Raw genomic sequence first — 27,780 nt, 5'->3', positions numbered from 1 at the left:
ATTATAGTTATTTTTCTTCTTAATCCTAATGTTTAAGTTTGCATTGATCTCTCAGCTTAAACAAATATAGAATTTGTTAACTATTATAGCAAAGTCAAGGAAACATGTGCCATATACTTGTAAAGAATTACCAAAAACCATGGTTGTGCATCATAAAGCTAATGTTAAACTTTTAAAACTTGCCATTTTAATAAGGCCCTTAAGTGTTTGTGACAAGTTCAGAAATGTTCACAATGTATATTATTAATTGCAATTATCAATACAAATAAATTAATATAAATAAAATCTTAGAAACCTAAGCCTGAGAAATAAATCAATGGAAATAGAAGTTAAGCATTTTAATACATAATGTTTAAAAGTGGTTCATAGAACCAGTATAGTCAAGAGGAAACTATATTGTGTGAGAAAGAGATCCAATATACTGAAGGCTTAGATTTCAAGTCAGACTTGTACCACATATTGTCTATTCCCATATACTCTCCTGTTTGAAATTACCCAAGCAGTTATACAGACTTAGAGTTTAAAATTAATTTTTTGATATGACATTATATAAAGAGTTTTGTTCTTCAAATTTACATATAAATACAGCACTGAAGAAAGGAAAACATTTTCAAAAACAAAACCACGCTAAAATACTTTTGTAGTCGAATATCAGCTTCAGTGGGTTTCCTCTTAATTCTCATGTTATGTTTAGATAAATAATTGTTTTCAGCATAGCGGAAGCATTTGAGGCATTCATGCCATAACAGGCTAGTAAGCTGTAGTTTCTACTAACTGAAACAAGCATACTACACCAAATTGTTTGCCACAGTATACTGTTTCTACATTTTGCCTTATTTTAAACCAAATGTATATCAGAAGACATAAAAGTATTTTAGTCAAAAATGCAAACACTATATGGTATAAATACACTGATTTTTGTACCCTGCTGCATTTCTAAATGAAAAGGTTACTTTAAGTGAACAGGATGTGTGTTGCACCAAATGTAAATGTTGATACTTGCCTCATTGTTAACTCAAAAAAGAATTAGGTGCACCTATATTTGTTTAAAGAAATCATCAACATATTTGGCCAATCATTCATCAATTAGATTTAGAGAAAAAAATGTCTTCACATAGCACCGTTTACTAACAACCTTCCTGTCAAAGTTGACAGAAAACACATAGTTACATTTAATGTGTTATTTTGGTATGTCGTATCAGTTTCATATAGTCACAGACTGTTCTGTTCATCAGAAAAAATAAGCATATACATCTGCAAAAGCACACTACTCTTTGGATAAAGAGTGCTTTTGCAAGTATATTAAAGAAGGCCTGTCCCATTAGGGCATTATCCAATATGGAGAGATAGAATAAAGTTAACTCCAGTGCATAGCCTGGGCTTGTTTAAAATATTGTAACAGATATAACTTAGGAAAAGTGTAGAAGCAACAACTGTTCCTTACACAGCAAACAGGCAAAATCCAGAATACATGCTATCTTATAAGCAAAAATCATTATCATTAAATTAAAGAAACTGACAAGCACAGCACAGCTGCAAAACTTCTTAAGAGTTCAGCAATTCTACAAATAACTTCAAAGGCTAACAAATTATTTGAAGCAGCAGCTTTTTTTAAAAAAAGTTCTTTATAATTCACATGGTGAAGATGAGATCATGACTGCTCTATCGCAATCAAGGCAGAAAAGCAGAAATTTAACAAAAAGATAATTCTGTAACAGATGGGTGTTCAACCAAGAACTAGCTACTAGACAAAGATTAGCTGTAGTGCATAAACTAAATTTAGCATTTTATTATAAATAAATAGGATAATATCAAGCAAACAGCTGTTTACTGAAGCTCATTATCCTCACCATGTTCCATTTCTTAAAAACAGAAAATGCCATCTATAAAGGACATATAATAACTACTCTGATCCATTATGGTATATTGTTTTGACAAAATGTTGCTCAAAAAAAAATCCTATAAAAATTTACAATCCCTTCTTATGTTTCAAGATTTAACTGAGTACAGATGCCAGAGCTTCAAAATCAGCCAGTCTGTTTTCTTGCTATCCCTCTCTTATTTTGTTACTAGTTAGTCAATTAAGTATTCTGGACAACTTAAAAGCTTGCACATATTTTTGTGAATTTTGAGCTGGCTTAGTAAAAGTATCCCTCAATTCTAAACTCAGTAGTCCATTCTATTCTAATTCTATTCATACTGCCAATTAGAGTTGCCATTAGTTTTTGTGTAGGTTACTGCTTTTAAAATGCCTATAGCACATTCCCATTCTTGGAATCATATGTGTACAGCAATATAAACTTGGTTCAATTTGATATTTACCAACTCATATTAATTAATTTCTATTATCCTTCATGCCTTGATCTAAAAAAAACCTTTGAATATATCTATAAGACTCAGCATAATATTTTAAAAAAATCACTCTCTTCTATGTAAGCAAATCAGACTTAGTTAAAACTACATTTTAGTGAGAAATGCTGCTAGAACTTGGCCTAGGCCTAATCCTTTCACAAGGATAAATTCAGATTTTGAATTTTACTTGCCCAAATAATCACCAGGAGTTGAACTCAAAACAAAGGAATCTTTTTGATATGGTTTCAGAATTTGTTCACTTTAGATTCTGCAACTTATCTAGTTGATATGTAGCTACAGCAGGTTATAATAAAACTTAAATGCATTCTACACATGGTCAAAGCTAAGTCATAAAAATCTAGATTAAAATCCATGAGTTTTCTGTTACAGTTGGATGCTATGGATAACTTTGAAAATCTTACAGTCTATTATAGACGGATTATTAGCAATTATTTGTTTCTATGTTCTATTTTGGCATAGTTATGGGTACATAACTATTTTGGGAAGCAATATATAACTTTTCTAACATTTTTTGGATATATCATTCTCCCTTTAAAAACATTTAAGAAAACTAACACTGCTATTGTATATTTTAGAGCCAAATTGTTTTTCTTTCATTCCAAATATGCAAATTGATAGCATAAAGGGGAAAAAAAAGAACAACTATTCTGCAGCTAAAACAATTTCTAGCAGCATTCCACATCTTGCAGAAAGTTTTTGATTCATTATTTACCAAACAGATCCCTTAAATATATGACCTAAAGCGACTTGACAGATCTCATTTCCCAGTCTCTCCAACATTATTAGTTAGAGTTAAGGAAAATAAAGTTATCTATATTTTCATTAATAAGGACAAAATGTTTAGTCAGGCACTTTCTCATCAAATTATACTCCAAAATGGCTGTAAATCCATTTTAACGAGGTGGACTTTAAAAACAAGGAAGGTTAGTGTATCAATACTGCATTAATATGTTATAGTATTATAAGGAAAGGAGATTAGGGAAAATATAATTTCATGAGAAATTCTAAGAGCAGTAAGAGGATGGATTTTGTAATTTTCAGTTCTGGGCACTTTTTTTTTCCTGTGCTAGGCCTGTAACTATCTCCATTCCATATTTCAAATTCATGTTGCTACAGCAAAATTCCCTAATTAGGCCTGAGCTAAGCAGAATGTAATGTCTTTGGTGTAGGGTGAGCAACACCTACCTATAACAAACAGGTCACAGCAAGGAAGATGTTCAGCAGCACCGCTTTATGGTAACTCAAGCAATTTTTTTTCTTCTCTCACTATTCAACTGACAATAGTGCCATGCTTTAGCTAGAGTACAGTTTTATGTTTTCCAGACACAGCTGGGCTACTAAATCCAGTCTCCCGTTCATCTTATTCCCACCTACTTTCTTGCTACATCTCCGCTTCCTCCTTTTGCAATGGCATTCTGCTTCTATTTTCAAAATAGCAGCTCTTGAATGAAGATGAACAAATTAACTGGTTTGCTTTTAACAAGTAAACTTTTTCAATGCTGGTAGTGATTTCTGAATGCTCTGAGCATCTCTTGCTCAGGTCGGTGTTGTCAAAGCTGGAAGAGAGGATCATATTTCTTGATTTCCTGCAGCAGGCGTAATTTGTCCTGATTGGCTTCTGCAAGATCTCTCCGGGTATCCTGTAACTCTTTCTCCAAAGTTAATACTGCTTTCAACTGCAAAATATAAAACAAGGTTGTAAAATGTGGAGTAAACTTGACCTGGTAAGAGTGTTGGACCTGAATTCAAATTTTATTTATCCATTAATCATTTTAGGACATTCATGACCTTTCAACCTAACATACCTCAAAAGATTGTTGTAAAGATGAAAAAAATTAGTCAGTGCAATACTATTTGTGTCTATGAGTTAAAGCAAGGGATGAATATAATAAATGAATGAAATTATAAATTTCAGCAGTGACGTGCAGTCAGGTGAGGCAAGTGAGGCACAGCTTCACCACTCTCATCATGAAAAAAAAAAGTAAAAGGAAAAAGCTGAGCTAGTTGCTGCCTCACCGTGGATGACTCTGCTTAACCTCACTGGTGCTCTCCCTCCCCAAGTGTAGTGACTTCCTCCCCAGGCCCCCATTCATTTCTCTCTCACACACACAGCTGGATAAAACTATATAAAAATCTAGCCCAGCTTCACTGATTACAAGTTTGAAAAGGCAACGTGGCTCCACCTGCAATCAAACTACACTTGGGGAGGGAGAGCACAAGCGAGCACTGAGGAGACCACAGGAGGAGGCAGGAAGCCAGTTTGAAAAGGCAACGTGGCTCCACCTGCAATCAAACTACATTTGGGGAGGGAGAGCACAAGCGAGCACTGAGGAGACCACAGGAGGAGGCAGGAAGCCAGGCAAAGAGCCATGCTGTAGTACACACACTTCCCCCCAGCCTCTTTCTTTTGGAAGGCTCGGCTCGGCTCCCCTCTGGCTTCTCTGCCTCTCCTCTCATCCCAGCCTGCCAGCAGGAGGTGGTGGGTGGGCTTTATTGTGTTCCAGGCATTTCCCACCCAGACAGCAGGCTGCATTTGCAATGGTGGAGGTGTTTGGGAAAGGCAGCAGGGGAATGGGGGGGGATGGCAGAGGAGCTGCTTTCAAGCCACTGGAAAAGATATCCAATCCAACTTTTGTGTGTGGGGGGGTTTGTTTGAGAGCGAGTGAGAGAGGGAAGGGGTAGGAGAGATAGTCCAATCCAACTTCTGTGTGTGTGTGTGTGTGTGTGTGTGTGTGTGTGTGTGTTTGAGAGAGGGGGAGGAAGGGAGAGAGGGAGGAAGGAGGGGAAGGAGAAGAAAAAAAAAAGAAGAAGCAAAGGAGAAAAACAAATGCTGTCGCTTTAAATTGGAACTGAGCATGCCTGGCTGTGGAATTCTGGGAATTGAAGTCCACAAGTCTAAAAATATTTGAAACTCAGCACTGTGTCAGTGCCTCACCAGTCATAAACCTCACCGCACGTCACTGAATTTCAGAATAAATAAATTTTCCAGGAAACTACTCGCAGACTGAGAAATCTAGTTATTTATTGGAAGCCAAGAATTTAATACAGTAACTAATTTCAGCACTTCTTATAAGGGAATATTAAGAGGAGGTTATCAGATTTCCAACTGTTCATATCAATCTGAAAAGGAATACAGTATTCGCTCACCTAGAGAGCAGCAAATTTAGGGGGAGGCAAGCAAAAGCAATTAAACAGCATGAATTAGCATGCCTCACTGAACAAGATAAAGCAGAATTCATGCTTATTGTCTTACAATAAAGAACATAATTTTTATACCACTGAGTGCCTAAGTTTCATAGTGTAACATATGCAATTAATGCTGCTTTTCCTGCATGAATTATTTTTTTTCCTGAAAATAAACTGGAGTTCTCTGAAAGAAGAAAAAGAAACAACAAATGACAGACCCTAATTCTAAGAGGATTTTTTTAGATTGCAGTAGATCAATATTAGAATTGGGTTTTGTTTTAATGAAGTTACAAATATGCTAATTAGAATGATCTCTTTGTAGTACTAGAGACTTATTACTTACACACTAATAACTAATACTAATAAGTATTACTGAAGACCATCGTATCACTATAACACCATATCATATCATATTGTTTTTTGTCACTATTCCTTATTCCAATCATAGGCACTTTACAGCAATATCTCAATTAATGTATATGCCAGTATTAGCTTTTGATGAAAACCAATTAAATAAATATCTTTTTTTCAACGTCCTGTTTCTAATAACAGTCTTTTAAAAGGTCCTAGTAAGGAGATATTTTTGCTCTTCCTTTTCCAAAAAATGAAATGGGAAAGCTGAAGTGAGGGTTTTCAGAAGCACCCTATTTATGGCTTTTACAAAAAAGTAAATACCCCCAGAAAAAATAAACATTTTTTTCCTTTTCTTTTGTGATTGCAAGCTATTTGGTAAGAGGCACAATAGGGCATACCTCTGATTCATCATCGCTTTCTGCTGAAGTTATAGAGATTCTCTGTACTGGAATACGCTGTTTCTTAAGATTTTTCTGGAGTGTTTTCTGGGTACAAGATTCTTCTCTCTCTGCAGCTGGAGGGTAAAGTATAAAACAGTATCTCTGCAATTACACAACAGTAATTCTTCCAGCTTACCATCTCCACTTTTTTGAACTGAGCAATTAAATATAATGGAGTCAGATTGCTGAATGACAATGTTTAAAAGCATTACTGTCTCCCTATATTAGCCACTTGTCCAAAGGACTTTAGTGCAGCAGTTACAACAAAGGGAAACTGAGACAGATTATAATGGCTTTCATCAAACTGACACGCTCTACATAAACTACAATCTAAATAACAGCGATTCCAAGATGTAACACATTCCCAACACATAAACAGGGCGCGAGATTTGGGAAAGCTGGATTAGAGGTTTCTAGGAGATACAGTATAGTTATATGAACTTCAGCCTCATATAAGTCAGTGTTACTGGAATCTAGGATACTGACCTGTTATATAGAACATTCCATCATCTTTACAATGAAGAACAATGTGGTCCATGGCTAAAATTATAGGCACAGGACCAGGAGTGGTATGATACACTCGAGGGCTATCATCCTTAAAAAAACAAAGAAAATTATCCTTTATTATCAAATATTTTCTTTCTAATTACTTAACCTGATTTATGACCACAATTGAGCCTAAAATTTCTGTTGCTAAGTGAGACATTTGTTAAGTGAGTTTTTACGACCTTTCTTCTCCTGGTTTTAAAGTGAATCATTGCGGTTGTTAAGTTAGTAACATGATTATTAAGTGAATCTGGCCTCCCCATTGACTTTGCTTGTCAGAAGGTTGCAAAAGGTGATCACACGACTACGGGACATTGAAACCGTCATAAATATGAGTCAGTTACCAAGCACCTGAATTTTGTGGTCATGGGGATGCTGCAGGAGTTGTGAAGTGTGAAAAATGATCATAAGTCACTTTTTTCAGTGCTATTGCAACTCTGGTCATTAAATGAACTGTTGTAAGTCAAGGACTACCTGCGTAAAGGATAATATTCTTATATTAGTATTGATGGCTGTTTCCATATGTGTATTTGTTAAAACTGGAAAAAAATGTCCAGTAATTTAAAAAATGAAATAAACGCAAGGCTGGGTTTTAAGGCGGATGCTGCACATACAGAGTAGCAAGAATGGAGAATACGTGTTCCACAAGATTGAAATGTTGGGATCTTGATGTTTGCTGACCTGGTCTTCTTTTCTTATAAACTGTTAAAGGAGTTTGATAGCACCTTTTCTAACAATTGCTATTAAAAATTGTTATTGAACTGCAACTGACTTCAGATGCTTGAAGAGTAGGGAGTGGGAGAAAGGTTGCTTATGCAGATGCGGGTTACAAGTACTTTATCAATTAGTTCCCCTACCAAATTAGGCAATACTGTTGGCACTTTGACATCAGAAAGCGGAGTTTTCTGTTTATGATGCTTGTCTTATCTGCCTTGATCAGGAATATTGAATGCCTCTTAGATAGGGCTTGCTTAAATGCACCGTGTTATCTTTAGTTGTTCTTACCTCCTGTATTGGTTTTCACTTATCTATATGTTGGCTTGGTCTATAATAATGGAGGATCTGGTCAGGGCTGTTTGTTTCCTTTTTGGCCTTTGTTTTTTAATAGTTTGCAGATTGGATTTATCTTTGAATATTAATCAAGCTAATCCGATGTACCTTTTCTTTTATCATTTGTCTCTCCACAGATGTCATATCTAATGTCACTCCTATGAGCATGTAATTCATGAAAGCTAACACTATCTTAAATTGGTCAATCCCTGATATGTTAAGATTTTGTGTTATTTTTCTACCTGGAAGCATTCAGATACTTATTGTTTCTACGCCGTCCTTTTTTTAATTTTAATTTTTATTTTTAGACAGACAAACAAGACAGAAAAAATAAAACCATCTTCCATTACATACAGTGTCGATTGGTTACAAGGTTTTTGTGCATCCTTTCCATAGTCATCCCTTTGTAATTTATATAAATCATAATATCAAATCAAATATGTTTGTATACATTATTATCATTATACCTCATTTGTTTGACTATCGCTATTATTCCTTCATTTTAAACGAGATATACTAAATATTGGGTTCATTTATATTCTAACAATTTATTACATCATCTTCAATCTCTCCAATAATAATATATCTTTATGTTATATTCAGTCTCATTCTATTATTCTTGTATTGATAACATTTTCTAGTAACTTTCATTTCCATGTTTTTTTATCTACCCATTGATAAAATAAATCCCATGTCTTATAAAATTGTTTATCTTCTTGTTCTCTAATTTCAAATGTCAATTTACTGATTTCAGCACATTCCATTATTTTATGAATAACTCCTGCATTTCATTTCATCATTCTAAAACCATCCAGTAATATTACATCTTTATATTATATTCTACATAAAATTGTTTTATCTTTGGTTACAAAACTTATGACCATCCTCTCCATAGTCCTCACTTATAATTTATATAAAATTTCATATTATCAATATAGTGTGTGTCTGTGTGTGTGTGTGTGTGTATGCATTATTATCATTGTTAATCATTTATTTGACTATAACTATTACTTCATTTTATGCATAATATTCTAACTTTAACTAAATTTAAATTAGTTTTTATTATAGAATTTCATTACATCATCCTGTATCCTTCCAATAGTAGTGCAATTTTATATCTCTTGCCATTTGTAGTATTTGTGTTCTAATTGCTTTCTTGATAGATCTTATAGGGACTTCTCTTGGCAACTTGTTTTTCATTGTATATCTTATAAAGACTCGAAACCCTCCATCTGTTCCTTCCATCAACTTCCCTTTGGTTATCAACGATGCTTCTGCCAAAATTTATCTCATTACTTCTGCCAAATTTTCTTGCTTTTCTTCTTCTATGTTTTGGAGTCTGAAGTAAAGTTCCAATCTGTCAATCTCCCATTTCAATATTCCACTCCTGTCTTTTCCAACCACGCTCAATCTGCTGTCAATATCACCAATTTTCTTGTCTTTTTGTTCATCTTTTTGTTCAATTTTTTGAACTCTATCCTCAAATTTCATCATCATTTGGTAAATATTCTCATTTTTTTCATCTATTTTTTCTGTTCTTTGTTCAATATTTTCCACTCTCTTTTCAATACTCTCTGTTCTTGTATTTTTTGAGTTTCTTGCATAATCATTTATAATGTTACTTCCTTTTCTTTTTCATGCGCCATTTCTCCAGATAGTAAACACTGCCACTATATCATCCAAAGCTTTTTTATTAAATTCCAAACAAGTTCACTGTATTCTTTCAAGTCAAGGCTTTCTTTTCACTCCAATCCAGCTACTGATACTACCCCAGAGGAGCATCTGAATAAAGAGTCCATGCTCTTCCAGCTATCATTTTCAATAAACAAGTTCAGAAACCTTGAAATGTAGATCAAATATACAAAGAAAATAAGAAAAACAATGTTTCCAAGCCTCTAAGTGGCAGTGTTACTTCTTTTCCTCTGCTTTTCCTCCCCTCTTTATATTCCAAACTTAAGGAGAAAAGTTCTTAGGAAAAAAAAATCAATAGAGTGTTAAAAAGAGAAAAAGAGAGAAAGTCTTAATCAATAAGTATTAAAAAAATAGAAAATAGAAGAAGAAAATAAAATAAAAACTGACCCAGTTTAAAAAGTAAAAAGCATTTATAAAAGTTCCATCCATAAAAAAAATAATAAAGAAAGATACACTAAGTTTGACTCAGGCTAATCTTGCTGCTTAACCTCTTCTGACTTTGATTTTAACTTTACTTTTAATCTTTTGGGGTGTTGTCCAATAATAAAATTTATCTCAACAATTCGACACACTTTCTCTCCCACTTTTCTTCCGTCCTGGAGCTGTCCCAACTTTCAGCAGCTTCAATGGTTGCTTCTCTGTGGCCGGAAAAAAGAGCTTCTCCTGGATCTACCAGGGACTTTGCAATGTCCGTGGGATCAGCAGGATTTGCCCTTCTCTATCACTGTCTCTATGGGATGGTTTAGGTCCAAAGGGACCGTCCAGCGGCAGAGATATCAACGGTGATCTTGGAGCCCCAAGATCGCATGTCGTATCGTCGCAACATCAGCTCCGCCCTCCGTTTCTACACTGTCCTTATGTTTCTCCTTCACTAACCCTGCCATTCCCCACCAGTCAGTTAGAACTCAAGAAGCCTCTTGAATGAGAAACAAAACATTTTCAAAGAAAACATGAAGGAGGTCCAGTTGCCTTTTGGAAAAAGCACTTTGGGGGCAATTAGAACAGTGAATATTAGTGTAATATATCTTTCAAAAATATTTAGCACTGCTATACCAACCACTAGAGAGCCAGTTTGACTTAGAGGTTAAGACACCAGGATACAAAATGAAAGGTTGTGAATTCTAGTCCCACCTTAGACATGAAAGCTAGCTGGGTGACTTTGGGCCATTCTGTCTCAGCCCACAATGTTAGGCTCAGGTAACAAGCCAGTCAGTCAATTCCTGTCACAAGCAATTGATCAACACTTTGGCTGACCTGAAAAAAGCAGATCTTGCACTATTCTAAGGACAAGAAGGAGGAGATATATCAACCAATATAATCCCTTTTGAATCCGCTAAAGAGCATTTAAATCCATGGAACTTTCCACACAGAGGCAAAGGAAAGACATCTGTAATGTGTTACGGACCATCTGTTTGCTCAGATCGATTTCAGGCATTCGTTCGCCTAATTCACAAAATGAAATTAGAGCTTTGCTAACAGAGGCAAGAGCCTCAGGCTGGAGGCAATTAACTCTACAATGAGCTTAAAAGACAAAATAACATAAAAAAGAGGGGCAAATGAAGCACTAAACCTTGCCTGAAAATGGACTTCAGATTGTCTTCACTGATAAATACCAAAACAGATGTATACATTCATCTTACTTTTTTATTATAAACTAATCTACATTTCAAGAAAAGCACTCTGCTATAGAAGCCACCTGCCTATCGAACTATTCTGGAGCGAGGGATAAATTCAGGAAGTTGAAAAAAATTCCAAGCAACATTCTTGGCAGGAGGAATTTGAATGCACGTACATATTCATCGTAATTTAAGCATGAGAGAGAGAATGAGAAGGAAAGAAGCATCATTTTATTAGCCCACCTGAAAGGCCAGCTCCATCAAGACTTTTCTCTTCCTGACCTAACCTTTGTCCAGTTGATTATTTAAAAACAGTATTTAAATTTAAGAGTTTGTGGCTGAATTTACCTTCTCCCATTTGTTCACTATTCTTTTTAGACTGTAAGAGATTAGCTTTTATCTGTGATGCTTTCTAGTAGGAAAGTGATAATATAAAATAAAAAAAATTAAACTTTCCATCTCTGGTATTCTTTTCTTCTAAACCAAATCCAGGTAAAGATAAAGGTAAAGGTTCCCCTCACATGTATGTGTTAGTCATTCCTGACTCTTGTAACTCCCAGGCAGCTTCCAAGCAGGCTGGGAGGGAGATAAGTGGTTGTTGCAAGGTGCATGAAGGGTCACTGGGATGTGACATGAGTGCAGTGGGGCTTGGATTGGCTTATGCACACTACATGAAGGGCTGGTGTGGTGTGAGGATAGTGGGGCTGAGGGTGGGTGCTGCAGGTTGGAGGGGGGGGGAGACCTACCTGAGCAACCTGCTACTCTTCCTACTTGTTTTCTTTGCTTGTGGGAAGCCAGCAGGGAAGATTGCAAATGCCATCACAAGATTGCAGGATGCTGCAACTATTGCAAAGTGTGATCCAGTTGCCAAAGGCCCAGATCGCAATCTTATGACCATAGGGGTGCTGGAACAGCCAGAACTTTGAGTACCGGCCACAAATATTTCATTCATTCAATGCCACTGTAAGCTTGAATGGTCACTGAAAGAACGTCATTAATTGAGGACTACCCCACAGTTCTTAGCATTTATAATTTTCATCGAAGGAAAAATGTTCCATCTCCTAAATATCTGAATCTCAATACCATATCTGATTTTTCTAGTTCTTTCTTTGAGATGTAATGGTCAGAACTATAGATTGTTTTCCAAGTATTGAGATTTGAAAATATTGTATAAAGGTATCACAAAATCTTAATATTGTTTATTGAACAAGCCCAAGGCCAGATTCCACCTGCTGTTTAGGGAAGTTATTGACTTGGTTCAAGTTTTTGCAGGATCCCTTTTTTCATGATTACTAGCTTCAATACTCCTACCACTGTGTATGCCAACATCAGATTTTTTTACACAAATGTTTCCTTGTATTTGCTATTTTGTTGTCAGTCCTTTTAATTATCTCTCTATAGCAGGGGTGTCCAAACTTGGCAACTTTAAGACTTGTGGACTCAGGCTGGGGAATTCTGAGAGTTGAAGTCCACAAGTCTTAAAGTTGCCAAGTTTGGACACCCCTGCTCTAGAGTACTTTGCCTTTTTTTTCAATTTTTAGCATTTTGAATTCTTGGTGCTGTCCATCAGGTTGGTTCACCTGTAACTCCAAATCTTTATTAATTTGTTAAAAATAGATGGCCTAATTTTTTTCCCTCCCCACACAATAACAATTATTTATTTATATATACTTGACTGCATAGTTTTGTTTTTAAGACAGTTTAAGTGGATAAGCCCTAATCTTTGTCCTTACAATGAAAACTGAGCATAACAATTTGGCATAGGGCAGTGGTTCTCAACCTGTGGGTCGGGACCCCTTTGGGGGTCGAACGACCCTTTCACAGGGGTCACCTAAGACCATCGGAAAACACATATGGTCTTAGGAACCGAGACACCAATTTTATGGCTGGGGGTCACCACAACATGAGGAACTGTATTAAAGGGTCGCGGCATTGAGAAGGTTGAGAAACAGTGGTATAGGGGAACATGGCCAGATCTGGGGCCTCCGCAAAAGCATTAGGTCACAAAGGACCTGTGCATTGTGAGTTATCCACCGTATTCTAAAAGGTTAGTGAGACTAGCTTGGCAAAACCCATGTTCATTTTTCTTCAGCAAGAAACATTTTATTTATTTTACTATGAGCTATCAAAATGACTTTCAATATAAATAATAGCATTCAGTATCAAATTATATGAGCATCTTAAATTTTGATTATTTGAGAGTAAATCATTTGTTTAATTTAAATATTTTATATAAATAACTCTCTCGGGAGGCTGTAGAAACAGAAATGGTTTTCCACAGGAATTTCCTACATTTCCCAAACTTTATTAATGCTAAGGGTACATATTTACCTTTAAGGTAATCTTGGTATTCACAATCTCAATCTTCATGGGAATAACTTCAGGAATGACTTCATCTTCAAGGAAGAGTCCAATGCTAGAAAGAGATGATGTCAGCAGTTCTGCCTCATAGCTATGGATCAGCATATGAAAAAACCCATTTTGGACAGACAGAGGTGAGTGCACTGCAGCACTTGGTCCAATTTCATATCGTAAGCACACCTCAGGTTGGGTTTGGATAGTTTCAGTAGTTGTAGACCTCTCTGTGTTTGAATCTCCTGAAGAATAAAATCATTCCAACTGATAGTTTTCAGTAATAATTATATCACTACTAATACTATAAATAAAACATAGAGATCTGGATGGCAAAGGGAATGAACGGTTTGTAAAAAAGAAAATGTACAATTCTAAATGAATAATATTTTAAGGGCTTAACGGCATGGCTGGCATTTGAACTGGATGCTAAGAATTTACTGCTAGAAGTTAGACAGGGTAAGGATAAAAACAAAATTGGGATAAAATTAATAAATATATATATTTAATAATTTTTTATTTTGTCATTCTTCAAAACTGCAGTTTGCTAGCAATGTCCAAGAAATCCATGAAAACTGCAACCAAAATTTTGGAGGCCACAGACAGCGCTAGCTATACACTTCAGCTCTATCCGCATTTGATAACAGCACTTATACACTATAATCAGAGGTATCAAATTCAGATTGTCACGGCGGCGTCATGTGACATATCAGGACTTTCCACCCCCTTTGCTAAACCAGGGTGGGCATGGCCAGCGCGTGACGCATCTGGCCCATGGGCCACGAGTTTGACAGCCCCGATATAGAAAGTTCTAAAGAAAGCTGATCCTGAACAGAAAATAAAGATTCTTCAGTTCAGGGTTAGTGGATGGGGGATTGTTCCCATATAATAATAATGTGCTAGAAAAGAAGAAGAATGGTTGAAGCTAAAGAACAATTGGCTCTTTTTGCTTCATCTCTCTTAAGGACATGATAAGAGAAGAGCTGGGTTAATCAATGGTAGCAAAAATCCAGCAATCTGATAGCACCACTCATCAAGCAAATACTTTACCTCCTATTTTCTTCAGCTCTGCCCATAACACTTAGAATGAAGGCACCTGGTATTAACTCTTAGCATGTCTGATTTCAAAAATTACCTGCTGTTTTTTTTTGTGCCCCATTGTTGGTGAGAGGAAGCAAAGAGGGATTATTATTTCAATATCACTTATGTACTGAGACACACAACTGTGCTAGCAGAGAAAGATCTTATTTACATAGATTTGTACATTTGCATCAAAGCGGCCAAATGGCAGCTAAATACTTTGCTGGCAGCTAACATACCTGTGGGAGCATTCTGCAGATACTGCCACATGCTGATATTTCCCAAATGTTCAGGAGTTAGTTCCATCACTTGAAGAGCAAGTGTCATATCATCTCCCTTGGATTCTATTACACAATTCAATTCATTTGTCTTTAACACCAGCACAGAAACCTAAAACAGAAAGCTTAGAATGGATGCTGCTCTCACATGCCACAGAAAAATTGTTGGTAAAATAACAAGACAAAAAAAAATATCACAAGAGTCTGACCAACTGAGTAGTAGGGTCCTGTACACTCAGAGAAGCTGAGCTGTTAACACACGTAGATCCTCTTTCTTCGTCTCCCACTGAGCTTGTTCTAATGTCTCTATCGTTAAGCATCTGGGGAAGTTGTCCTAAGGTAAGAAGATCAAGAGTGGGCTCTGAAATTTAAAAAAACAACATTTTAAATATTTTCTTAGCACAAAAAAAGATTATATGAATTCGGGGGGGGGGGGGGAGAGGCTGCAGTTCTTCAGTACTAATTCTAGCATGAGTTATCTAGAATTCTGACTTCTTTTGCCCCCCCTCCCCAAAAAGAAAGTTTTAAAACTGAAATAAAGAATATTATAGTATTATTATTACGGTTGATTGCAGTCAGCCAGATGTTTAGACTGGATTTGGCATTTTTAATCCACTTATTCTTCCCAAGGCCTTTGAATAAACAGATGTTGTTGTTTAATGTTGTTAAAGGTATCGTTGCAAGTTGTAAGCTGTTCCAAGTAAAACTGCCTTTTTGCAAATGACTGATTTTGTTAATGCCGAAGGTGTTCAGGTGATGTTCTAGATTTCTCTCTCTCTCCCCCTCTACCTCTCTCTCACCTGAACACACACACACATTCACAATTCACTGGCTTTCAACCTTAGAGGACAAACGAGTCAGTCTTCTGCTTTTTGAACCAGCACCTTAACAACTATGTCAAACTGAGTCACTTCTATATCTTTCCATAAAAATGAGTAACATTTAGATTTGAATATAATAATTTAAAAAAATGGATTCAATTCCAGCGCAGCATCTTGGTAGAAATTATGAGTGGTTCCTCTAATATTGTCATATTCAGGACATTTCGAAGAACTTTATTTGCCAACATATACTTGGGATTTATTGCCCTCTTTATTGATCAGTCAACACTGGCAGCACATAACCAATTTTCATAAATTTAGAAAACTAAGCAGCCTTTGCCCTTGTTAGTCTTTAAATAGGGAACAATTTGTGAAGTTTAGGATTATAGGCTAGACATCAATATTAAACCAAAATATCAGAAAGGATATTGCTTGACTTAAGAATAGTTTTATTTAATGGGGGAAATGACTTAAAGAAAACAAAAACAGTAGAGGAGAATATGTGTAGCTTAGGGTGAACTGTGGAGTCCTTGGTGATCTCTGAGCTGAGTTGTTCGTTTGCAAGACATTTCATTCCCCAACTAGGTAACATCATCAATGGCATGATATGTAGTTGGGTACTGAAATGATTGTAAGCAAATAACAAAGCTCAGAGGGCACCAAGTGCTAAATATAAGTCCCATGTTTCTTCATCTCGATATTTGATTTTTGGTTTCTGTTACTTTGGTAAGGGTTATCAACAGCAATTACATGACCATCAAAATCTATGACAAGAAAAAAATCTCACCATCAAAATACTCAAGGAAACTGTGCAAACAATTTTTTGCGATCAATTTTAGCTGGTCCCAATGGAATTCCAAATGGCCAGTTAAGACTTGAGACAGGAATGCTGTTAATCCAGGTCAGAGCCTGGAAGATGACGATAATATACTGGCTTAAAATGCAATTCTTTCCAATTGGACTGACCCCCTTAATTTTAACAGATAATTTGTCTTCTCCCTGGAAACAGGCAGTGGAGTATAAGTTGACTTCATATGGGGTCTCTCTGCCATTTTTAATATCAATAGGCTATGATCAAGCCAAACAATGATCAAATAATAAGTGATGTAGAATTTCAGACCAAAGTCAACATTTGTCCCAACATGACAGAATGTGAATAAATTAAGGGACATGGGAATCAGCATGTTATCTGCAAAACCTAATTTTCTCCAAGTTGCGAAAAGCATTTTTAAAGCTAGTTAAAATACTCTTCCACCATCAGTACTTCAAGGCAGGTATAATAAAACTCCCCATAGCAGAGTGCACCTGTCTTTGTGGCAATAAGGAAATTGAAACCACCTCACACAAATTATTGTTACATTGCTAATTTCAGAGGAATATAAAGTCTATTTATATTTCACCTCAATAGATAATATCCAGATAATTAGATTTTTTTTTTGTGACTCATCTTCTCCAGGATGAGTCACTCACTATATAACCCAGGGATGTCCAAACTTGGGAACTTTTAAGACTTGTGGACTTCAACTCCCAGAATTCCCCAGCCAGCCATGCTGGCTAGGGAATTCTGGGAGTTGAAGTCCACAAGTCTTAAAGTTCCCAAGTTTGGACACCCCTGATATAACCTATGCAGCATATGAATTTTGTGTTGCCACAATGGAAATAAGAGAAAATGGTTGGAGTGGTTTAAGAAGTTCTCACTTTTATCCATAATATCACTTTTAGATTTTTTTCCCCAAACATAATCATTTAACAGAACAGATTATATAATTCCCAACATCACTACTGCCATACCTCCTTGGAGCTGCTAAGGGTAACAGCTCAGCAACATGTAGCTCCCTGCCAATTCCTTATACCTATTAGATATAGATCAATGGCCACTAGACGCTCTGCTCTAGCTAGCCTTTTAAAAAACACATTCTTTGAAGTAAAAAAATGAAAGGGAACGTTGGCATGTTGTAAGAGAAAGTACTAGCATATTTATTTACGGGAATACCTTTGGACCCAACACAGGTTCCATTGGGATGATAGATACCAACCATTCTGGTAAATGATTGACTTATGATGACTCGACACAGCAGCTGTTTTGTGAATATGCAAGGTAGCCATTTTGTAAGTCATCCTCTAAAATAGTAATTGTGTTTACTTCACAATTCCATTAAGTTCCATTTGATTAATTTGTAATGACCAAAACCAAATAAGTTCTTATTACCTGAATCCATAAGCATAACGAAGCCATCACTGCCATCACTATCTACTGAAAATCTATCTTCAAGACCACTGCCATCTAATGAATTGGTATCAAAGGAATGTTGCGAAGCAGTCTTCTTCATGGAGGAGAAACGTGGACTTTCACTATTACTTCCTACTTGAGTCACTGCTGCGTCTTCAGGTTTTGGTGAAAGTTCTCTGCTGACAACCACAGATCAAAATTTGTTAGTGTTAATGAACATAGTTATCATGGGAGCTTACAGAAGTGGCCATAAGTGTTACTGTCCCTTCACTTTTTCTAGAAAGTCCCAATTTGTCATGAAGAAAATTAAATTTGACAGACGTAAATGGCATCCACCATTCTTTATTCTATAGTCCTTTGGTTTTGGTTTAACATATTCTTGTAATTAAAAAAATGCACAGACATAATTATTGGTAGCTCTTAGAAGCTAAGCGACATTATTAAATTTTAGTAATCCCTCAAGCAGACTATTTGCTAAAATGCATGCTGACAAGCCACAGTTCTTCTGGGAGACTGTCCTTTGGCCAGATGAAACAAAATTAGAGCTTGTTGATAAGTCAAAGCAGTTCTGTGACTTATGTCACAGTTGTGTGTTCACAGGGAGGAAAATGATACTTTTAAAGAAAAGAACACTGTCCCTACAAACGAATCATGGATGAAGCTCCATAATGTTATGGGGTTGCTTTGCTGCCTCTGGTACTGCCTTTTACGTCTTGCTGGATACAGTAAAATCAGAACATTATCAAGATATTCTGGAGTGAAATATGGTGAGAAATCAGGATAATAACCCAAAACTTACATCTCAGAGAATGTTAACAAAACCAACAATGGCTGAAACATAAACACCGGTTTGTTCTGAAGTGGGTGCTTGCTATGAAGTGGGTGCTTGTTCTGATCTGAATCGAATAGAACGAAGCTGAAAATCCCAGTTGGGAGAAGAACCCATCAAACATGAGATAATTGGGACAATTTTGCTCAAATGGAATGGAATGAAACAAATTGCCAATTGAGAAGTGTAGAAGTATTATTCAAGGCTCCAGAAAGAGTTTGACTGGTCGCAAAAGGGGATCACATGACACCAGTGCACTGTAACCATCATAAATACGAACCAGTTGCCAAGTGTTTGAATTTTGATCATGTGAATATGGAGATGCTGAAACGGTCATAAGTGTGAAAAACTATCATAAGTCACTTTTTTCTCAGTGCTGTTTTAACTTTGGACAGTCATTGAATGAACTGTTGTAAGTCGAGGACTACCAGTACTTGGGAAAAGTTGAGGGGTACCAATACCTTTGGCCACATCTGTATATATTACACATGCAGTTTTGTATTCTGCAAGAAAAAAACACATCACAGTTCCCGCTTTCCTACTTCTCTGAGAGGAATAGCAGATACATTTTGTCTCACTGGAATCGTATACCTATTTCCTATAAGCAGTATTTTACCACACCCACCCACTCACTCACAAGAATAAATACAAAGATGAATTAGAAGACAGAAATAAGCTGCTTCAGTGGCTTCAGTGTATGGAATGAAAGGGGCATTTGCCCTCTCAAATGTTACATGGCTAGCAGTAATTACCTCTATTGAGTTGAAAAAATAGCAAAGATATAAAGATATCTAAATAGATTGTTTTAACGGACACTTTCCATAATACCATTTGTAACTCTGAAAAAATAGGGGAACTCCAAAAACTCTAGAGAGGAAAGGTGGCAACGATAAATTAATTACAAGAGGGGGAAAAAGACTAGCATAGTAAAAATGCTTACAGAGTACCAGGAGATTTATCTAAAGACAATCTACAATGTTCACAGCTTGTTTCTAAAATTCTAAAACTATGATTCATTAATATCATAGCAGAGTAGTTCATCCTAAAGCCAGCATATGGAATAAATGAAGGGCAGGCTCCCTTAGTGACAAGACTTTTAGAAAAAGTGTAATCAAGAGGTACTATAATCAAAGGGCTATAAATATTTAAATAGCCGGGAAAAGATAAAGTAAAAACGAACTGGATTACACTTGCCCAAACACATAAAGGAAGAAAGAACATAAGACGGTAATAATCACTATTATCCTAATTGTAGTATTAGTTTAAAGTTTTACTCACTTGATTTGGGGGTGGAACAACATTTTCTGCATAGTAGAAGCCATTTTTTCCTTGCTCAAGCTGAAAGCGTCTTTTGTTATTGACACGGCTTCTTTAGTGAGGCCCATAGTAACATGCAAGGCTTCCTTGGTGGCATCCTTTGTTATATGCAATGCACTACATAACTCCAACTCCATGTTTCTCAATGGAATCAACTCTTCTTGCCCATTAAGAGAGACATGTATACCACCTAAAGGATCTACAATGGAAGATGGTCTGGAAGGAAGCACTTCAGAAGTCTTAGGAAGTTTGACGTGCTCATGCTGTTTCTCTGCATCAAGGATTTCTTCAGCTTCATGTGCTTCTTCTACAGGACTCCTCTGTCCAGTGGCTTGACTATGAAATTCTTCTTCCATCAAAGATCTATCAGTTTGAGATTTCAGCATTCCATTTTGCGATGCAGTCATATTTCTATCTGTATTCTCAGTTCCAGTATCTTCTGACATTTTTATGGGACTACTATTTTCCTTCTCGGAGCTAACATCTGACTTCAGCTCTTTGCTTTCAGCAATTAGTCTTTCCCTACTCTCTGAAGCTGAGAGTTCAGATTCAACTAGACTGGTAGTATCTGAATCTACAGATCTCGGTTCTAGTGAAAAACCAGGAACAGGATGCATTAGCAAAGCTACCTCAGTACTGTTGAACATGATGCCTATGCAAGTGGTTATGGAATCTAAAGGCGACCCCGTTATTTCCTGGGTATCTAGGGTAAATTGCTCTTGAAAAGTCTGTAGTACTTCTTTCATCCGAAGTAGCATCAAATATTGATAATGATTGAGTTGCACCTTCACATGTGTACTTGAATACAGAAGAACATGGATATCAGCAGATATTTCCATATCATTATCATTTCCTTCATCATTAACAGTACCACTTTCTTCCAAGACTTCCTTTGCCTCTGGGGTAAGGTAGATGCTTCTCAAATTCTGCTCAGTCTTTGATCTTTGGCAGAATTGCTCCTCACCAGAAAAGACCTGGTTCTCAGTATGATTACTAAAAGTTGTGGAAGATTTAAGTCTAACATTTGAGGTAGATGAAGCCTTCAGCATTGATGCCTGGGCTTGTTCCCATTTCTTTGGGAGGCAAGCCCACACACAGAGTGGAAAAGGGTAGATAAAGTTAAGGGGCTCTCCTTTGGAACTTTTGGTCCCCTCAAAATCCAAGGACACCTGGGTAAAATTAACAGACCAAAGATCTTCAAAAATGGAAGATTTGCCAGGGAAGTGGCAGAAATCTGTGTGCTGCTGGACATTGGTATCCACTTGGTATGCATGACGTAGAAAGAGAGTATGCAAGAGACTAAAGTTGTCCTGAAATTTAGGGAATTTGGTATAGCTAGAATGGAAGAATTCAGAAGCAGCAAATCTACGGAACAGGTTCTGCAGAGCTAAACAGCTGCAATGAGGTGCATGCCTTGTATTAGTAGCTGTCACTTCTGATGTGGACATAGAGAGACACTGGGGACGGTCCTGGTGTTCAACTACTTTTTTGTCCACTGGGATGTTCACCTGTATGAGGTACAGAAAGCATAGTAAGAATGATCTATATGGCTGTAAAAGTACAGAAATAAAACATGATATAAGTGAGTATTTAAAAATGCTTACAGCATACCACTAACATTTATCTTGATTGCCAGTTATTTATATTAGAAATAGGGAACTGAAGCTGACAGCTTGTGATCTACATGAGGCCACACAACTCATATGTCTGAGTAAGGAAAAATGAAATTTCCCAAACTTAACATATGATTTCACAAGACATTTGTAGTCTATATAACAGAAATACACTGTTTAAACAGTTTTACCATAGTTAGAAGACTCTAGCAATCTTTTTTTATTATTTAAAAACTTGTATTATAAGTACTAGTTCAAGGGGAATTTTACTTCATAAAGCTTGTAGGAGAAGAGTCATCTTAGACTATGGTAGCAAAATATCTGGAGTCTAGTAACACCTTTTTCAACTAACAAATTTATTAAAAGACACAAGCTTTTGTGAGCTGCATAAGAAGTATATGCCTTTTAACAAAAATTGTTAGTTAGAGAGGTGCTATCAGACTTCTGATTTTTTTCCCCTTTAAGTAACTAGGATATTATGTTGATTGACTTTGTCTGATTTTCATATCGGTTATACAATGATGGCATTGCAATAGTAAAAATTATTCCTATATGAATAACAATAAAACTAAATTAAAATGACTGCAAGAAATGATACAGTTAAAATACTAAGTGAATGCAGAACCAAAAAAGGGGGTTGCGAGAGATGTATAAGCTGTCAGTGGATAAAACAAACAAGTGTACCTGGGCTTTTCACAGATTGTCTTGTTTGAAATGTAGTTGCTCTTTCTCGTGCATACCTGCTACATTTAGGAGAGCGCAGAGATACAAAGGGCATCCCCAGTTGACAACAAAATTTCATACAAGTGATTAATTTTAATTATCAACAATATTTATCAATGAGTCACTTTCTCTCTGACTAGGAGATTTTTATTATTTTCTACAACACAGCACTGAAGAAAGCTGTCAAATGTTTCACAAACTCCACAGGAAAAAAGATCCAAGAGCTTGTTCCACTAAAATAAATTCTCCCTCATTCATCCTCCTTACCTTAAGAGCTTTTTGTCTGCCTAATTTAAGACACAGTAGAAGCAAAAGCAAATAAACAAACCTTTAACACAAAGCCATCCAATCGAATATCAATGTGTTCCTCCCTTTTTCCAGAGCTCTCCAGCTTGTATATAGCTTTAAACTGTTGTAGACTGCGATAGAGATCAAGGCAGAATAAATTCACCCAAAGCATGCTCCTTGTGTCCAAAGTGAAAACCAAACCATTCATCTGCATGTACAAGTTTGGACTTGGGACTGATGAAAAGAAAATATATAGGTTAGTGTTTCACTGATTCTTGTCTCCGATAGCAATCAATCTTGAAACCAATTTTGAACCATTTAGGCCAACTACTGGCCATGTTAATTGGGTATGATATGGGATTGTAGTCAAAACATGTAGAGAACTTTCATTAGGGAAGGCTGCCTTAAATAGGGCTAGAACAGTGGTCTCCAACCTTTGTGGTTTGGCGGCCCACCTGGTGAGGGGGAAAGGGGAACTGGGCCATATGACCAATGGGCCAGTGGAAACATGTATGCATCATCCCGCTGCTCATGCGAGTGAAGCTGCGTGGACATCAGAAGTGGTATTCTACTGGTTCAGACCGGATCGCCCGAACCAGTAGCAGAAATCGAGGGTGGCTCCACCCACTCGCACCTGGCTCTATGGCATCCCATTTAAACCCTTTTTTCGCCAAAAGTGTGCGGAAGGATCTGTGCATGCATGGAGGTGGCGCGTGCGCTCACATTTGCAAACCGATAGGGAAGATAAGTGTATACCATCCCTGGCGCACATGTGCTTGCCAGCTCGTGTCTCGTACAACCCAATTCTGAACAGGCCACAGCCCAATAGTAGGCCGTGGCCCGGGGTTTGGGGACCCCTCATCTAGAGGGATGCCTCATGTCCCCCACAGGCCTTCTTTGGACAAATTTCTGAATCCCCAGGGAGATAGAGCATACTCCTAAACTGTAACGAAGAAGTAGAAAGAATGAAATGCTTCCAGGTAGAGAGCTCAAATGAAAGGGCTGTGCAACTGCTATTCTAATACAAGAATTTTTTTTGCATTAAGAAAAACATGATGGAAATGAAAGGGAAATGTGTTAAGCTGAAAAAAAATAGTAATGTTGATACGATTCCTGAGATCATCACCTGGAAAAGTAGTGTGGTCTGGAAAATAGTACTCCGTGAAAACTATATGGATTGCTGACGTATGTTCAGGAAGATTCAATAACTTCCTCCTACATGAAAGCAATGTTGACGGTTTCTTACTCTGCTGTCCAGCTGTAGAAACCTGGAAAGCAACAGAAATATTGTATATGTACGTAGGTACATACATATGAATTATGACAGTGATACTCTTTGGATTTTTACACTTAAGTATATGTAATCTAGGACATAAAAGGAAAGATTTTAGAAGAAGAAAAGCACCAGTCATTGAAATGTTTGAAGTACTATTACACAGTACTTTTCAAATAGTATATTCTTGTGTTATAAGTAATCAGTTTGGTTTTCTGGGAACATGAACAGAATGTGAGATAGAAATTTGAACTGACACTTATTCCCCCTCTTTTTTCTTTTTTGGGTGGCAAACTGTTGTGCTCTAACACAGTTCTTTTTTTAATTAATGATTAAAAAAAGAATACAAACCATAAAAGACAGAAGCTATATCAAAATAATAAGGTAGTAAAATATAATAAGGAAAATCCAAGTACATGCAATCCTCATTTAGTGACTGTCTTCTTTAGTAACCATTTGAAGTTATGACAGTGATAAAAAAGTAACTTTACGATAATAAATCCTCACATTTACAACCTTTATAGGTCTACAGAATAAAAGAAAATGGAAGGTCAATTTGCTTTGCTTATCAAGTTGCTATTCCCACTGTGGTTGCTAAACAAGGACTACCTATATATAAACATTGGGTCTAAACTATCAATATCTTTGTTAGTTATAGAGTTATAAAATGTGTGTTGTCATTTCTTAAAGGAAGAACGAAATTACTATTAAGCTTTAAACTAAGAGTATACTATAAATCACTAACTACAATTACAGACTGTCATGAATTAGACCAATATTAAACATCTAATTTCTTATAAAGTTGAAATATAGACTCTACTGTAAATGTGAAAAATCATAAAATATGATCTGTGATGATACTAGTTAAAAATCAAACTTGAAAAAAATTAATCAGACATATGTTTTTAGTTATCTCTTCTTTAAAAATCAGAAATACGTAAGCAGATATTTATGATTTGGCTCTGAAAGGAAGAAAATTAAGAAATTGACTTAAGCTTTTACAAAGCTTACTGGATGAAATCATATTTATAGAAGATGACAACGATCCCTTGTTCTGGTCTGGCCCATCATGCCCCACCAACAACACTGAATAGGATCACTGGGATAAATAATTATCTACTCTTAGCAGAGGTGGGTTCCTACCAGTTTAGACAAGTAGATAGTAACTCGGCCTGCCACACCCCCGAACCGGTTCTATCGTCGGCGCCATAGACACCACAATCTTGACTTTTGCTTCTGCGCATGTGCAGAAGCATTTTTTTAATACTGCGCATGCACGCTTCGCATCCCTGAGCGAACCAGCAGTAGCAGCAGTCAGAACCCACCCCGACTCTTAAATGTGATTCTTAAGTGCATATTAGGCAAAACAGTCAAACTAAAGCTTCTTTGGAGGGGAAGAAGATGAGGAGTGTGGAGAAAAGCCAGTGACCACTATTAGTTTTGCATGCCAATAAAAAATGCTTTGTTACATCTCTCTCCAAATGCTCTGATTCCTTAGTTAAGTGGCATTTTCCCATATCAATAGCAACAAGACACAGATGAGGCAACATATCTGTGTGATGTTCACTTTTCCATATAAATGTTAGAACTTTACCTGATGAATATCCAGATCGTCAACTCGAACAACCAGGCAACTGGATCGGAGTCTATTCCATGCAGGCCGTTGGTGTCCTAGGAGGGTATGAGGTGGTGGGCTGGTCTGATGTAAGCCCTTCTCTGTAGAGCTTTTTGGAGAACTAGAAACGGGATCTTAAAACAAAACCATCATAACAGTCAGAACAAATTCTTCCTTTTAGCAATTAAAATAAATCCTTAAACTTAGAAGTATTGTCCTCTGCCTTTCTCACTCTCAGTTCTTTATTTGCATGAAAAGTACCGAACCAACAATACTGAATGCAACTAATAGAGAACTTTATGTGTTTGAAAATTCTACTTTAAAAAACAGTCCCTAGCCGAGACTCAGAAGTTATAGCTTGCCTTATTTGTAAGTTATTTCCATAACCACCTCTTTGGTATTGTCCTTCCCTTGACTAATAACAGAAGAAGGTTTTTTGATTGAGGATATTTTAAAATACCTTAATATGCAGAAGTTATCATTAGGACTCACCGATGATTATAGGCAACAAAACTTCAGAACTATCTTCCCACCCTCAATACATACAGAAGATAGTGGTGCATTTGCTCTCATGAAAAAATTGCCAAATGTAAAAGACATATATAAATGTATATACCCCGTTTTCCTGAAAATAAGACCTCCCAAGATAATAAGCCCAATCGGGCTTTTGAGTGCATGTGCTAAAATAAGCCCTCCCTAAAAATATTGCACCACAGCAGCAGCCATGAGGTGACCACGCTCGCCACCTCCGGCACTTCAAAAATAATAAGATCTCCCCGAAAATAAGGCCAAGAGCTTATTTCGGGGGATCAAAAGAAAATGTCTTATTTTCTTATTTTCTGTCTTATTTTCGGGAAAACACGGTATATCTGATTTAGATTCCAGGGTTTAGCTTTCACAAGCTTTTAAAGTATTAGAACCATCATCATTCAAGTTTGAAACAAGAGAAAGTCTACTTTTCTCATGAGAGACAATGGTGCTTTTAAGTACAGTTACACTGAACCCAGATGTGTATGCATTATTTCTGACATATCATACCATCCCTATTCCTAAATTTCACTTTTTAATGAGACACATAAGTAGCACAATGCAATATGGATGTTTCAACAGTAGTTTATTTATATAAAAGGTGCCCTGTCTTCACTATTCAGAAGTATTCAGAAGTTAAATGAGGTTTTGAGTGAGCAAATACAGAAGAGCCAAGTAATCAAAAGAAGTGCTTTGGTAAATATAGACGCACATCTGAAGAACCTTTTTTGAATGGTTAACGAAGTCATGCTGTTGCTAAACCTTGTATGTTTGCTCTGAAAGCTGCTCCCAGCCATCTGCAGTTGCAAAACCTTGATAAGGAACCTTGAGTTACCTTGTCTCTTTTTCAAGGGAGATTCCTTCTCTGCAGTTTTAAAGAAGGCAGAACTTATTTCTTCACTATATTTTCCCATCTTGTTTTGGAATTCATTCACTAGTTTTTTTGCCCAATGTTCCCAGGTCTCCATGGCATCGCAATATCGCACCCAATGTCTGCAGCTATCACCTGAATAAAATAGGGAGTTTAAATTGACAACATGACAATAGTTCTGTCATTCAGCTCATTTTTGAAGACATATTTTTAATTTGAACCTCTCCAATCAACCAAGTTAAAAGCTTTTGTGTTGTTAACTGGATGTTTAATTTTCTTATCTGAAAATGTAGTAATAATCCGTTTTCCCATTGTACAGTATCTTAACAAATGTTGCCATTTGATTCCAAACCACATTCTTAAAACCATTCCTATCTCTAATGAAATTTGTACAGAGTAAATGGATATTTGTTACTCATAGTTTTGCTCAGTAATGTTGACTTCCCTCAATGTCTTCTTTGTTAAAGGAAATATTATCTGTCCACTTTTAAACAGAATAGAACTGGAAGGGACCTTGGAGGTCTTCTAGTCCAACCCCCTGCTAATTGCAAGAGACCCTATACCATTTCAGATAGGTGGCTATCCAGTCTTTTCTTAAAAAACCCCAGTGATGAAGCCCCTACAATTTTTTTAAAACAATAGTATAAAGAATGACATAATTCACTATTTTTTCTCCCATCGCAATTATATAACTGTATTTAAATT

At 36.5% G+C, this 27,780-nt stretch overlaps 1 protein-coding gene across 6 annotated transcripts in view; it reads right to left on the bottom strand.

The window, feature by feature from the left end:
- Window positions 1-323: 323 nt before the first annotated feature.
- The window catches only part of BLTP3A (bridge-like lipid transfer protein family member 3A), a 64,023-nt gene continuing 36,566 nt past the window's right edge, over window positions 324-27,780 (bottom strand). For 2 of the 6 annotated variants that reach the window (XM_081948527.1, XM_081948531.1), the window contains 12 exons: window positions 27,040-27,210; window positions 25,656-25,810; window positions 23,915-24,056; window positions 22,829-23,022; window positions 20,126-21,672; window positions 17,998-18,197; window positions 15,177-15,328; window positions 14,929-15,079; window positions 13,589-13,854; window positions 6,840-6,948; window positions 6,312-6,427; window positions 324-4,049 (listed from right to left, as the gene is read on the bottom strand). In XM_081948527.1, coding sequence (XP_081804653.1) covers window positions 3,924-4,049; window positions 6,312-6,427; window positions 6,840-6,948; window positions 13,589-13,854; window positions 14,929-15,079; window positions 15,177-15,328; window positions 17,998-18,197; window positions 20,126-21,672; window positions 22,829-23,022; window positions 23,915-24,056; window positions 25,656-25,810; window positions 27,040-27,210 — 3,329 coding nt within the window. In that variant the 3' untranslated portion in view covers window positions 324-3,923. The other 4 variants (XM_081948528.1, XR_014175004.1, XM_081948529.1 and 1 more) reach the window with 4 other exon arrangements.

The sequence above is a fragment of the Natrix helvetica genome, assembly GCF_964273705.1.
Source record: "Natrix helvetica genome assembly, chromosome: 3".
NCBI classification, from domain to species: Eukaryota; Metazoa; Chordata; class Lepidosauria; order Squamata; family Natricidae; genus Natrix; species Natrix helvetica.
This window is presented reverse-complemented; position numbering and strand designations above follow the sequence as displayed.